Source organism: Rutidosis leptorrhynchoides, chromosome 4 (assembly GCF_046630445.1).
Source record: "Rutidosis leptorrhynchoides isolate AG116_Rl617_1_P2 chromosome 4, CSIRO_AGI_Rlap_v1, whole genome shotgun sequence".
Classification (NCBI taxonomy): Eukaryota; Viridiplantae; Streptophyta; class Magnoliopsida; order Asterales; family Asteraceae; genus Rutidosis; species Rutidosis leptorrhynchoides.
The window spans coordinates 180857002-180870800 of record NC_092336.1 but is presented as its reverse complement, the minus strand read 5'-3'; the positions used below and the strand labels follow the sequence as shown (position 1 = coordinate 180870800).

Sequence of the window (13799 nt, the reverse complement as noted above, 5' to 3'; positions counted from 1 at the left end):
TAACTCAAGTGCAAGTGTTGTAAGTGTTTGATGAACCAAGGTTACATGTAAGTTTATGAACAAGTTCATGAACACTAAGAAAGATCACAACCAAGTGTTGGATCCATGATAATTGCACCAAAGTGTAAGCTCTTGTTGGTTTCATGTCCTTGTTCAAATGAGTAGTAAGCAACTAAAAATAAGAAATAAAGAAAATGAATGATAAGCCTAAACCAACCATGAAGGTGGTATTCTAGTAACATACAACAAACAAGAACACAAGTAACAATTATAAAGATTATAAACTTTAAATCTTTGAAATAAATAAAGTAGAAAGCTAACTAAACAAGAAGATGATTCATAGTTGCTCTTACTTTTAAAGATTCAACCCAAGTTGATCCTTAAGTGAAGTAACTTCAAAGTTACTTCAAGAACTTACAAGTAATGAGTTTCTACAACTATGAACTTTAAATCTTTGAAACAAAATATGTAGAACATAACTAGATAGCTTATGTTCTTGTTGTTCTTGTAAAATACAAGATATAAATGGAGAATCAAACTAAAAAGTTTGTTCTTGTAATATGAAAGTAAGTAAGTAAACAACTTAGTAATCTACAAGTAATTAACTTTAAACAAGAACAAGTAACAAAAGTTTGGACAACAAGGATTGATGATGATTAAAGGGCACTTAGGCCACGGTTTTGTTTAAGCAAGAAAGGAAGAAAAGTCTTTAACTTACTTGCAAGAACAAAGAACCTTGAGAGAAAAAAAAGAAGAAAGATATTTGCTAGTAATGTGTGGGTGTTTTGAAATGAGAGAGTATGGAGTAAAATGAAATGAAGATTTTTGAAACCAAACTCTCCTAAAGGGAGAGCTGGCCGACGGTTTGGATAGGAAAGGGGGGGAGGGTTTAGTCCCTTGGTTACTTGCCTACAAAGCTTACAAAAGTTGGATTAAGAGTGGTGTTTCATGGGAATTATAAGGCAACAAGATTCTAAATATACAAACTAGCTAGTTAATGTTGTAAGTATTACTTACATTATGAAAGACATGGGCTAATAAACCCATTTAAGATGTAGGGTGGGCTTGTGAGTCTTATTCATGAGTCCATTAAACTAATTAAAGCCCAAGTTGCAAGTAATCCAATAAAAGTCCAACTTAAGCCCAAGTCATTAATCTATCACCTTAGTTAATTAAAATGATTAATAAAATTAATCATGAATGTAAATAATATCTTAAAATATTATTCGTGCAAGTTCCGGGTGTCACAAAGACGTTTCGGGCATTTAAAGTTCAAGTACGGGCAATTAAAGCAACATGTAAATGTAATAACATACATTCGTTTAATCACACGTATTAATAATAATAATTATTAATAAATAACGTTGGAAAATCTAGGGTCGTTACAGTTATATACGTTTTAATAATAAAGTTCTTTTTAAACTGAAAACGTTTTTGTACGTTTGAAACTAAATAGATCAATCGAGTCTTTATGAGATTCAATCTTCCACTATCCTTTGTCTAGTTCTCAATGATTGACAATTTGTTCTTGTTTATAAATCACTTTACCATTTTCTGAATATTGTTAAAATGGAAAGATTTCTCAAATCAACGTGGGCCTTTCAACAGAGACTTGTAATCATAATTCAATATATCTAATAATTCAATCATTTGATCTTATCTTCTAATTCCATTGATAAACATTTTGAAACAGATACAATCATATAAAGTATTTAATCTAATATTTTGTTTACGTTTCAAGTTATAATATATATACACATATACATATATAATCATATTCGTTTAATGGTTTGTGAATCGTTGGAACTTGGTCGAGGTTGAATGAATGTATGAACATAGTTTAAAATTCTTAAAATTTAACTTAACAAATATTGCTTATCGTGTCGGAAACATATAAAGATTAAAGTTTAAATTTGGTTGGAAATTTCCGGGTTGTCACACCTGCTACTCAGCAAATGATGAACGCAGTCTTCGATCTTGATTATGTTGGAGCTACTAATGTTCCACCGGCTAAGTTCCAGAAGAAATATCTGCACTCAAGGTGGTATGTGATCTTTTCAATCATCAACAGATGCTTGATGATGACAAGAAGTGGATCCGACAGCCTGACCGTGCCAATGCTGAAGTTGTTCTACTCTTTCATAAGAGTGGAGGCTCCTAAATATGCTGAGCTTCTATGGAAACTGGTTCAGGCATAAGTTGATAAGCCAAGGGATTCATACATCCCTTGTGAAAGATTTTTCTGTATCTTTATCCGTGATGCTATCACTGCTTGCAGAAATGCAAATATTTTTATACCAGGTACACATGGATTACAGATGAAGAGATTTGGGGAGCTGAAGATGAATACCCCAATGATTTCTGACAATCAATTCACTGCGCCAATTCCAAATTGGCTTGTGGGGCTAGCTGTACCCCAAGACGCTCAAATGCGCTCTTATTTTGAGGCTGTAGGAATACCTCTTCCGAACACGGCACAACAAGAACAAGTTGAACCCGCCGCGGTTCCAGCCCCAGAGGTTGTAGAGGAACCTGTAGTACAACCACCCGGACCAGCTAATCTTCTACTTAGGGTGAACCTCAAATGTTCTAGGGTAGCACACCAAGCTCAACCCGTGAGGATCAGGGAGCCTAGTTCACCTAGGATTGAACCAACCCTTTCAACAACACCCGAAGTGAGCAGTGACACTGATTCTTCAGCAACTGAGTCATCTCCTGAACCTTCTCCTAAGAGAACTCGATTTATACCTGATGAGATGATTCAGACTCCGCCAACCCAACGAGTAACTAGATCTAGGACTTCGACACCCATCGTCCGCCAATCAGTTACTCCAACCGTTGGTGATACGGACCAAGACCTAGAACCAATTAGGTCACCCTCACCCATCTCCGTATCACATCCAATAATAACAGTAAGCCCTACACTAAATGAAGCGCAAGCTTCGGTAGGCAAGAGATCTAAACGCAAGGATGGTAAAAAGACCACTAAGCCCATCCAATCTAAACAGGACTTAACAATAAATCTTACATAGAAAGATGCTTCGGCATCTAAGGAAGTAAAGTCTTCCTCTGCAGTAAAGTCTGCGTTGACTCAATCGATTTAAGAAACTCAATCATTGAAGTCCAGAACGGCCAAAGGGGAGCTGAAAAGTCTTGAAAAGGCACCCTGCATATCGGCTGGAAATCCTCCTGTGCCTCAACGTACAACAGGGTCTCGAGGTCCGGATTATCTTGATGAGGGAGATCTGTCGCGTCCCATGGAAACGAGTCAACATGACAATCCTTTAGGATATTTATCAGACTTCCAGCAGACTGATCCTTTGGTTCATGAAAGTGATCCATTGGTTCAAACCACTTCTCTTTCGGATTCTGAAACTCAGGGTCTGGAGGAAGAGTCGTTAACTGAAAGAGATGTACCACCTCATGGTATATCAATGATTTCAGGAGTCGGAGATAGAAATATCTCTGCGAGATCAAAACCGACTGGTAGTTCTACTACTTTGTCAGAGTCCAATGAGACTAAAGTCATGGAGGTGGATGCTTCGAAAGAAACTTCACCGGCGACAACTCCGGTTGTTGCCCAACCTCCATCAGAAGGGGATATCATGAATCTGACTAGTAGTATGTACAACCCTACATATAAGAATAATACCGCACAAACATCCTTACATGCCCTCACGACAACTCAAACACTTCCACCGACATCGCCTTCAACAGTTGCTGCTGATGCTGATGTTGTTCGTGGTTACACTGTTGTTTCACCGACTGGGTCACCTTCTCGGATTTCAAATAGATATGGATTAAGATATCTCTCTGACAATGAGGTGGAGGAACTATATCTTGCTGAGTTTGCTAAACGAATTGATCTTGATGAAGTTCGCGAGACTATGATGATTTATCTTGAGAAAACAAGGATAGTATATCCTTTATCTCCATGCAAGTCACCTGGACCAATTCACATGCCTGATCATGATGATTTCGATCCCGACAATCTTCATGAGGGGGAGAATAGACAAGGTGGTTATCGGTCCAGTGATTTTCAAAGATCAACGTATGAAGCTGGTACATCTAGTCAACATAAGGATCAAGATGTTGTTGATATTTCTGATTCTGAAAGCGATAAAATTGAGGAAATTCAGTGTGAAAGTTTTCTAGATGAATCAAAAGGTCAGAGAGAGGGTGACTCAGGGATGCTTATGATTATGGATTCATCTGATCAAGTAGAGAATAAGTCAGCTCAAGAGGACAATCAAAACTTCGATAGTATTGAAGATATTTTGAAGGGGTCGTCGAGTGTCGCCAATGAATTCAACGATCATCAATTTGTTAATTTGTCATCTCCAACTGATGAATTTGGGATACACTTTGAGAAAGAGATTTTCTCTAATGGCAAGGAAGATACTACGACTCCTCCTGATCTGAATGTTCCATTTCAAATTGCAGAGATTGTTTTTGAGCGTGATGCTGATTTCCAATTAAGTGAGAAAGAAGAGAAGACGATTCTTCGTTCACCATTCATTGAACAACAAGCGTGTAGAATCTATGGTGATTATGATCTCGTCCTTTCTGCATCAATGAGTGTTCTGGGTGCATGAAAATATCATAAGAAACTAGAATATCTCACAGCTTATCTGAGTGTTCGTGACAAATATAAATTGAAGAATGAAGAGAAACTTCAAGTTCAGTGAAATTCAGAGATCAAAAGCATAAATAAGATTTTGATGATTAACAAGGATGGAGTGAAGATGCCATTGTTTCAAGTAACAAGAATGGATGATGAAGATTATAAATTCTCTGAGGCAGATTTTGATAGATTGAAGATGGACGACATTATTTTCATTTACAACTACTTGATTAACTTGAATGAATCTGCAACAATTTATCATGCTACCGCGATGAAGGCAGTCTACAGATTTATTCTTGACTCAATGAGATGGATGTCCGTTCACGATTTTCAAATGGGGTTAGAATCTGGACACAAAAAGCTCGGAATCAAACCGCCAAATCAAGTAATTTGAAGAGCTGAGATATATGTCCTTACTTGAAGTAAGTGACAGTCCTTATGGGTTTGTGTTTGTCAATTCTCACTATACAAAGATCTTCATCAGAGTCTCAGATTTCAGAAGATACTCGGACGGAACGTTGATGTATGCTTTCAAATATTTGAGATGGAGACTGATTAATAACTGCTATTCAACTGAAGATAATGAGATTGTCAAATACATTCTTACAAGATTGAAAAGTCATCTAAAGACAAGAGTGAACATACGAAGATATGAGAATCTCAAGGGATTCAAATCCAAAGTTCACTTCAGAGGAACAAAGTTCCTTTAGATGTTTTAATAGGATTATATTGTAAAGTTCACATTTAACACTAAGGGGGAGATTGTTAGGACCCCGAAGTTGTATAGTGTTAATGTAAAATAAGCTTAAATGAAGGTTCCCTATAAGAGGGCTATATAAGGAACCTAAGTAGTCCTAATTAGATAGCCATTGCATTGTAACTGAGTTCTAGAAGCCATGGAATGTAATTTGTACCGATTTTCTCTCTTACCGAATCTCCTTCTCACCTACCGAATCTCATTCTATCTTATTGTTTCTCTCAATCTCAACATGATCTGACCTATCAGTGAATAACCCTCATACGAGATGATGATCTCAGAAATGGTGGTTAAACGTAACTCACCATCATTCGGGTTAATTGGAGTTGATGGCCCAAGGTCGATGTTAGGATTTACGTGGTATGCGCCACCTGAAATCGCTAAGTCTTTGTGAGTGTTGTACTGGTTGCGCGGGTTAGCTAAGGTGAAAATACTTGTTAGTATTCTTGTAGGTTAAATGTGATGTAATTCTGGATGATCCTCCCTTAATTCGTTCTAGTTACGCCTACTTATACTTGTTGTCTTTTATCCCTTAGTATCACGTAAGGGGACAAATAGGATATGTTGTTGCCGCGTAGTATCGTCTCTGTCCTTTTATTCCAAAATGCTGAAAAAGTACTGTCATTATCTTAGTGTTGTCCCCTTTATACCCTGCTGTCTTTTTCTGTTTGTTCTGTACTGTCAGGATCGCGTCGTGCAGCCACATGTGTCCTTTCTTCTTTTGTGTCGCCATAGTACTTCTCTAGCCTTATCCGTTCTTTAACGTGGCGCTCTTGTTCAGATGCGCAATCAATGTTCGTGAGATCAGTGCTAAAGCGTGGCGAGATTGCGCGCTAGTCAATGTAAGATATGAGCCCATGCGACTTATGTGGGGTGATGCGCGCTAATCTGATATAGCGCATATAGATGTGCAGCTAATCAATTATTTTTGCTTCCCTTTTAAATTTCAGAGAGTATACATGAATGTATTATATTCCTACATCAAGCTTGTTGTCTTAGGGTCAAGAATGAACTCCTTGTAATCCAAATCTTTAGGGCAAGGTTGTAAAAGACGTGAGACGGGATCAAGATGGTCTGGTCCCAAAAAGGTCGAGACGTTCGAGACGGGGTCGAGACGGGAGTCGAGACGGACGTTGACAAAAGTTTACTTTTAAATATATAAGTGTATAAATGTATATATGTAATGTATATATGTGTACATATTTTAAAGCCAGAAACTTTAATTGACGAATTTGTACTCATAATTGCTATCACCGTTAATATAATACAGAAAATTCAAACTAAAATACGACATATTTGATCGATTTTACCGACTTTCTGGCTTTTTCGAATTTTGAGAGACTTTGACCTGATTTTGTTCAACTTTGACCCGAATTTTGACCGTTGACTGTCATTTTAGACGGTTTCTTAGAGACAGAACGAGTTAGTCATCAAAACGTCGCAACGGGCGTCGAGACGGCTCGAGACAGGACGTTTTGCAACAGTGCTTTAGGGTGTCATCATCAATCTTGCTTGCATAAATGGTACAGTCACAAAAAATAAAAAATAAAATAATCTTCAATCTCACTAATCTCATCTTGACATTGATATCCATGAACCTTTTGGCTTGTCTTCGTCATGATCAAGTATCACACCACCACATGTAGAAGCCAAGGTTGCAAAAATCGTGAGATGGGGTCGAGACGGTCGGGTCCTAAAAAGGTCGAGATGTTTGAGATGGGGTCTAGACGGACGTTGACCAAAGTTGACGTTTAAATATATACGTATATAAATAACTAATTTGTACCCATAATCGTCATCAACGTTAATTTAATACAGAAAATTCAAACAAAAAAAGACAGATTTGACCGATTTGACCAATTTTCTGGCTTTTCCGAATTTTGACAGAATTTGACCTGTTTTTTTTCAACTTTGACCCGAATTTTGACCGTTGACTGTCATATTAGACGGTTTGTTCGAGATGGGACGAGCTAGTCACCAAACCATCACAACGACTCGAGACGGGGTGTTTTGCAACAGTGGTAGAAGCACATTTGTCCCTAACTGTTACTTTTAGTATTATTCTTTTTGAAGGTAATAAGAGAAGAAAATTAAAAAAAAAACAATCTAACAAAAACCCGTAAATCATATGTAGAAGCACTGACCGGTTACAACCGCATACAAAACGGGTTGAACCAAGGGACCAACAGAGAAAAAAGTCCCCCGTTTGCGTATCACGACTATACTCACTACCAAACAACCCAAATTTAGATAAATGTGGGTTAAGCCCAAACACAAGCAAATTTAGATAAATGCGGGTTAAGCCCAAACACGAGCTGGTAACGACTATTCTCACTACCAAACACCCCAATACTCTAATTCCAAATTTGCATACAAAAACCCTCACGTCTCCATTTGCCTGTATAACCTTCATATCTTTCCGCCGTTTTTGCATCCAGAAGTTTCGTTTTCAGCATATCTTCATCGGCTCACACAAAAAAGCACACAAACTTTCAACTTCATCACTCTTCAATGGCAAGTAACGATCCTGAGCACAGAGAGGAAGAAGAAACCGCCGCTGTTGAAGACGAAGACACCGGAGCTCAGATCGCTCCGATCATTAAACTTGAAGAAGTTTCCGTCACGACCGGCGAAGAAGATGAAGATGCTATTCTCGATCTGTAATTTTTCATTCTTAATCTCATCTTAGTTACTTTTACTTTTTCAATTAATGTTTTAAAATTTATTATTTATATTGTTCATCTGCCTGTGTTTGCATTTCGACATAATTACTTGTAGCGTATAGATGTATTATAATCTTGCTTTATCTACATACATTATACATGTGCGTTTGCGTATAGGCTTTATATATTAATTTATGTATCAAAAAGTTAGTTTGCCTATTTATTGCTATATGTGTGCGTTTGTGTATGTACTCCGTATTTGATTTGTTACTTTTAACATGTATTATATGAATTTTCCTTTGTATGTAGTTTGGTAGTTTTGTACTAATTTCGATTTAGTTTACATAAATTATGTATTTGATTATGCTTTGAGTTTGTAGTAAAGCTAAGTTATATCGATTCGACAAGGAAGGAAACCAGTGGAAGGAGCGAGGAGCTGGATCAGTTAAGTTTTTGAAGCATAAAGAAAGTGGTAAAGTGCGTTTGGTTATGCGTCAATCGAAAACCCTAAAGATTTGTGCTAATCATCTAGGTATGAACAAGTACACTTTTTATTTTAATGGATTTTAATCTGTGAAAGGCTTGGTTATTGATTTGAATGTGTTGTTTGTAGTTATTGCTACTATGGTTGTTCAAGAGCATGCTGGTAATGAGAAGTCATGTGTGTGGCATGCTGCTGATTTTTCTGATGGTGAACTTAAGGATGAACTGTTTTGCATCAGATTCGCTTCAATTGAAAGTAAGTTTACTCTGTTTCTTGTTGATATTGATGCTTGAGGTTCTTATTGAATGAAATTTGCGGTTTTTATTGAATGAAATTTGCGATGTTTAGTTGTATCATGTAGTTTATAAATGAATACTATAGTATTTAAATACAAGTTTGTAGTCTCTGTATGTTTTCGGTATCTAAAGGTTGGTTTTTTTTGCCCATTACGAAGTATATAAATTTGTATCTTGCAATTTCAAAAATTTTTACTTGAGATTATGATTTAAACAAATGTCAATTGATGTCGGATTAATCAAATGTTAGCACAAGAAAGGTTTTAAGTGGAAGTATGAACATTTCAAGCATATTTTAGTTATTTTTTTGTACAAGAGGGTTGTGTGTTAGCTTTGCTGGCAGTAGTTATATGTATATGTTATCAACTTGTTGCTATGTACTACAATTTTTAAATTTTTTGTATTTACAACTGTATAATGATTTCAATCCAACCAGCATGTGTATAAGCACAATGTAAGGGTTACACACATCAATCAGCTCAACTATTTGTTGAACAAAGCTTACACTTTGTTGTTTAGTCTTACTCTAGCCTTTGTCGAAACATGTCAAGCATCCATTTTTCATAATGTTTTCTTGTTGATGCCTTATGGTTTTGTTTGGTTTTTTGCCTTTATAATGTTAAATTCTATGTTTAGTCCAACTTTAGTGTCACTATGTTTATGTTAAATTTCATTATTCAAATCTGGGATTGATATGATGTCGCAAGTAAAAGGTCTGAGCTTGATATGGTTATGGAAGGAGAGGATGTTGATATAATACCTGAAGAGGGCCCCTGTCCTTGTTCGAGTTATAACACTGTGACATTCGCAACCTCTTCTACAACAGATAACACCTAATACACATTTACACATGATGTATAATTGGTGAAGGGTTGTAATAAAAGGCGTGGGTTGCATTCTAGTATTGAATGCTAACTTAGACTTCTCCCAACATTCCTGTCCATAATTACTGCAACGTTTTATCCTTCCATACCACTTCTTGCATATGATCACAATTTTTATGCTGATCGTCCCTCTGTAAATATTAACATTTATAATCATTTTTTTAAATCTTTGTCATAGATATTGTTCATCAAGTATTTTCTAGATTCTGGTTTTGCTTACATTTTATTTCTGTAGTTTGCTTTAAGTTGGAACATATGTTTTGCTTCAAGCGAAGATTTTTTGTTTTCATTGTCTTACACGTTTACTTTGTTGAATTATAGACTGCAAAAAGTTTATGGAAACTTTTAAAGAGGTGGCTGAGTCTCAACAGGACAAAGAAGAAAACAAAGATGCTTCAGATACAGCTGGACTTTTAGAGAACTTGAGTGTGGAAGACAAAAAGGGGAAGGAGACACTTGAAAAAGTCAATGAAGTCAACGAGGAGAAGACGCCTGAAAAAGTCGAGGAACCTGAAAAAGCAGCTGTTGATTCGGAGAAGAAAGAAGAATAGTGTTTGGCTGCGCAGGTATTGTAATGATGCTCTTTAGGAATATATATATATATATATATATATATATATATATATATATATATATATATATATATATATATATATATATCTTTCTTTGACTAACTTGGAGAACATCTGCATCTGTTTGTTGGTTTAAGTTTTCTAAGAGTTGTAATGCAATGCGGTTGATGTTGCAGGAGTGGAGTTGGTCTGTCGGGTCAAGATCTGGGTCTTGGATTTGCGTGAAGGTAAAGTATTGGGTCGGTCAATTGGTTTAGTTCCAATTTGGTTGTCTGTTGAGTCTGGTCGGTTATAGATATTGGGAGTTCACAGAATCACAGATGCTATTTGTCCATCTGTTGGGAGTTTTGTTGTCAGTTGATGCGTATTAGCATTCGTCTGTGTTATTTACAACTACGATTGGTGCTTCTTGAATTATTGGATATGATTTGTTATTTATTGCTTATTGCTTATATAGTTATAATTACTGGTTGTGAAACAATACACACAACGCTAATAAAACAAACAAATAGAAGTGTTGAGACCACTAAAATGCCTGTCTTTTATCATCCTGACCCACGCGAAACATCATGATATCGAGCACCTTGAACGTAACTGATGGTGAAAAGCAAAGTACGCTATAAATATGTTAGATTCAAAATGCAACCCTAAACTCCATTCCAACCCTAAACTCCAAGCTACAAGTAGTGTTAGCCTAGTATCAAAGTCAACTTCCAACATAAAAGTAGGCCTCTAATTCAAGTAGTAGGCAGATTTTGACTGATGGAGAAATGGCTTCAACGGCTCTTTTCTTGGCTTCCATCAAACGTTATTAGCAGTACACTATTCTTTCTTGTTTTCTTTCACAATTTTCTCTTTCGTGTTTATAAATACTACGGAGTAGTTAGGTTGTATCAAACGCTAAACAGTGTTGATAACTTTCAAGTTAGTAGTATAAGAAGTTAGCTTGTATATTTTAAAGGTAACAGATTGGTGGGTCAAACAAAAGGATTTGTTGTGGAAAGAGTGAATGAAACATGTTAAAATGAATGAATGAATTAAGTTAATCGTTACAATGAACCAAGTCCAACTAAGAATACTAAATAATACTATCAGAAGAAACAAAACGATCATCAAAAATCCGAATAAAATTTTTATATTGATGATCTTTCTACACATTCCATACCATCTTCAACAAAAACGACCCAACTGAACGATCATCACGCTCGTGTCATCTACTGATCCCCGAGAAGCCGAGAGTTCAACAAGCTTCTTGCAAGCCGAAACTGCTTCTAATTTATCATTGGAAGCACAAAAAGGTCGAGCTAAATCAACCGCTTCTTGATTGCTAACTTTGTCCCATAAACCATCAGAGGCCAAGATCAAGAACTCAAATTCGGGTGTAATGTTCAAGATTTTAGTTTCAGGTTCAGCTGTAATCCATTGTTTCATGCTACGGTCTCCAATTCCTCTTGAAACAGCTAGTGTTCCAAGAACTCGACATGTACCTCGGCTACAATCAACATAACCACCCTACAAGATATCATAAACATTCAATCATCCAATTCTATAAAGCATTTCATAAAACCCGAATTAAAAATGTGAAATTTGATGGCATAGGTCCGGGTATGGTATAGGTAATCACGGACCCAACCTGATTAAGAAAACACATCCCAAACCCAAACCCAAACCCATACCCGATGGGTCCCCATTTACAAACTAACTAGCGGGTATCTCCACGGGTATCCGGGTCCCCGTTTATACAACCCTTATTATCAAGAAATTTGAACGAGTCGGGTATACAGATTCAGGTCATTTTTTGAGTTTATGGGCTGTATAATGGGGTTAGATCTAAAACCGTCCCCAGTCCCGAACCCGTTTGAAAATCAAAAATCATTCCATAACTGACCCTAGACTTGTAGACCCGGCCCTAAAATATCGGGTTTCGGGTTTCCCCGTCTGGATCTGTATTTTTGCCATCCCTAGTTCTTACCAATGAGTCTATTCGTTGCTTCTCATCTAGTCGTGAAGGGCGATGATCCGACGTTAGTGCTTCAGCAACTCCACCTCTACTAACAACAGCACGACAATCACCCGCGTTCGATACAACAAGATTGCCCGAGTTGATAATAGCGGTCACACAAGAAGCTCCACCCCGTTGTTCTTGCTTTAAGAAGTCGGAATCGGTATTTAAGTAACCTTGTCTGATTGCTTCAACTATTTCGAATTCACCCATCTTTTCTATTTCATTTTCGATACTTTTTTCAATATTTGTTGATGCAAATTCAGCTGCTTTTGATCCACCATGTCCATCAAAAACACCAAAGAATCCCTGAAAAAGATAATAAAAATAAACACAATCAACTCCAATTTAGTGTATTTGAGCTACCAGTTTTACCTTAAATATAAACCAAAATTAACATTTTACTAAATATATATCTTAACTCTAGTAAAAAAAATTAAGGCATAATATTTTTGGGAAGAAGTAGATCCTGAATTCTAATAATAACAAATAAATAATTCAAAAATTAAAAAACAAAATTTACCTTCTTATTTTGTCCATTGAAATCAACATTAGCTATAAACCGATCTTCCATAGCCTCCCTCTTCCCTCTTTTACAAAAAACCGAATACCCATCACCTTCAACCACTACCTCCTTCCACCGATCTTTTGCCGTCACCGGCGCCGGAGTTGACCGGTCAGCACAAAAACTCAAAGAAGCAACCGGAATATCTAATCTAGTTGGTCTTTTTCTCTTCAACAAAGTTTGAGAACACAAAGTGGGTCCCTCTTCATTTGAAGCTCTAATTAATCCACTTGGTGGTTTCTGTAGCCGGAACTTGAACGAAGATGACGGCGATGATGAACACGATGATGGAGAGTGAGTCAAAGTTAAAGATTCCGGCGATGATTTGTAGATGATTGATGATGAAAGTTTTGATGATGGTGAAAATACGGGTGAGTTTGATATTGCAATGGTGCACATTTTACTTTTTTTCGTTTACTTTAGGGTGTAGTGTATGTAACGGTTGAATTTTTGTGCTGTTGTTTTTATTTTTATGAATTTCGATTTCGATTAATGGTTTTTGTTGAATTTATATGGGGGATTATGGTCAAAGTGGGACCCATTATTCTTCTCCGTGTTAATTTTGTGTTCGTTTTTCATTGAAATATATTTCTTGCTAATTTTTGAATGTTGTTGACTAATTTGCCTTCATGGATATTTTGAAGGGATGGGGAAAAGGGTATTTGTACTCGTGATGAGTGATAAAATCAAAATCTATGTTTGTGAGCGCTGGAAAGGTATAATTTTGTATTCGTTAACGGGTTCTGAGCGTGTCATGAATATATAATATCGGTGACGGGCAAATTCTAACTGTGAATTCGTAAACTCGCTAAAAAAAACCTGTAGGTATACCCGTTAAGCACCCTAAATAAATTTAATTATATAATATACCCGCATTTTTAATGCAAAAAATTATTTGCGGGTTTATCCGCGAATTGTGGTATTCGTGCACACAACTTAAGTAATATGCATA

General features: G+C 36.5%; 2 protein-coding genes across 2 annotated transcripts; one reads left to right on the top strand and one right to left on the bottom strand.

Moving 5' to 3' along the window:
• The first annotated feature begins 7779 nt into the window (after positions 1-7779).
• On the top strand, positions 7780-10732 carry LOC139841529 (ran-binding protein 1 homolog b-like). The gene is made up of 5 exons (XM_071831741.1): positions 7780-8041; positions 8425-8576; positions 8658-8783; positions 10030-10274; positions 10457-10732. The coding sequence occupies exons 1-4, from the start codon at positions 7893-7895 to the stop codon at positions 10257-10259; spliced, it is 657 nt and encodes a 218-aa protein (XP_071687842.1). The 5' UTR covers positions 7780-7892; the 3' UTR covers positions 10260-10274; positions 10457-10732.
• A 559-nt stretch (positions 10733-11291) lies between these two features.
• On the bottom strand, positions 11292-13305 carry LOC139841526 (probable protein phosphatase 2C 25). The gene is made up of 3 exons (XM_071831738.1): positions 12806-13305; positions 12253-12591; positions 11292-11792 (listed from the first exon to the last, which is right to left on the bottom strand). Exons 1-3 carry the CDS (start codon positions 13244-13246, stop codon positions 11451-11453), a joined length of 1122 nt encoding a protein of 373 aa, XP_071687839.1. The 5' UTR covers positions 13247-13305; the 3' UTR covers positions 11292-11450.
• Between the last annotated feature and the right edge of the window lie 494 nt (positions 13306-13799).

What these genes read in the sequence shown, in the direction of transcription:
- LOC139841529 (XM_071831741.1), top strand. Translation starts at nt 7,893, where the DNA reads ATGGCAAGTAACGATCCTGAGCACAGAGAGGAAGAAGAAACCGCCGCT. An exon ending in GAAGATGCTATTCTCGATCT is followed by an intron (nt 8,042 to 8,424) that starts GTAATTTTTCAT and finishes TTGAGTTTGTAG; the next exon opens with TAAAGCTAAGTTATATCGAT. An exon ending in GATTTGTGCTAATCATCTAG is followed by an intron (nt 8,577 to 8,657) that starts GTATGAACAAGT and finishes TGTTGTTTGTAG; the next exon opens with TTATTGCTACTATGGTTGTT.
- LOC139841526 (XM_071831738.1), bottom strand. Translation starts at nt 13,246, where the DNA reads ATGTGCACCATTGCAATATCAAACTCACCCGTATTTTCACCATCATCA. An exon ending in TCAATGGACAAAATAAGAAG is followed by an intron (nt 12,592 to 12,805) that starts GTAAATTTTGTT and finishes TATCTTTTTCAG; the next exon opens with GGATTCTTTGGTGTTTTTGA. An exon ending in AGCAACGAATAGACTCATTG is followed by an intron (nt 11,793 to 12,252) that starts GTAAGAACTAGG and finishes GATATCTTGTAG; the next exon opens with GGTGGTTATGTTGATTGTAG.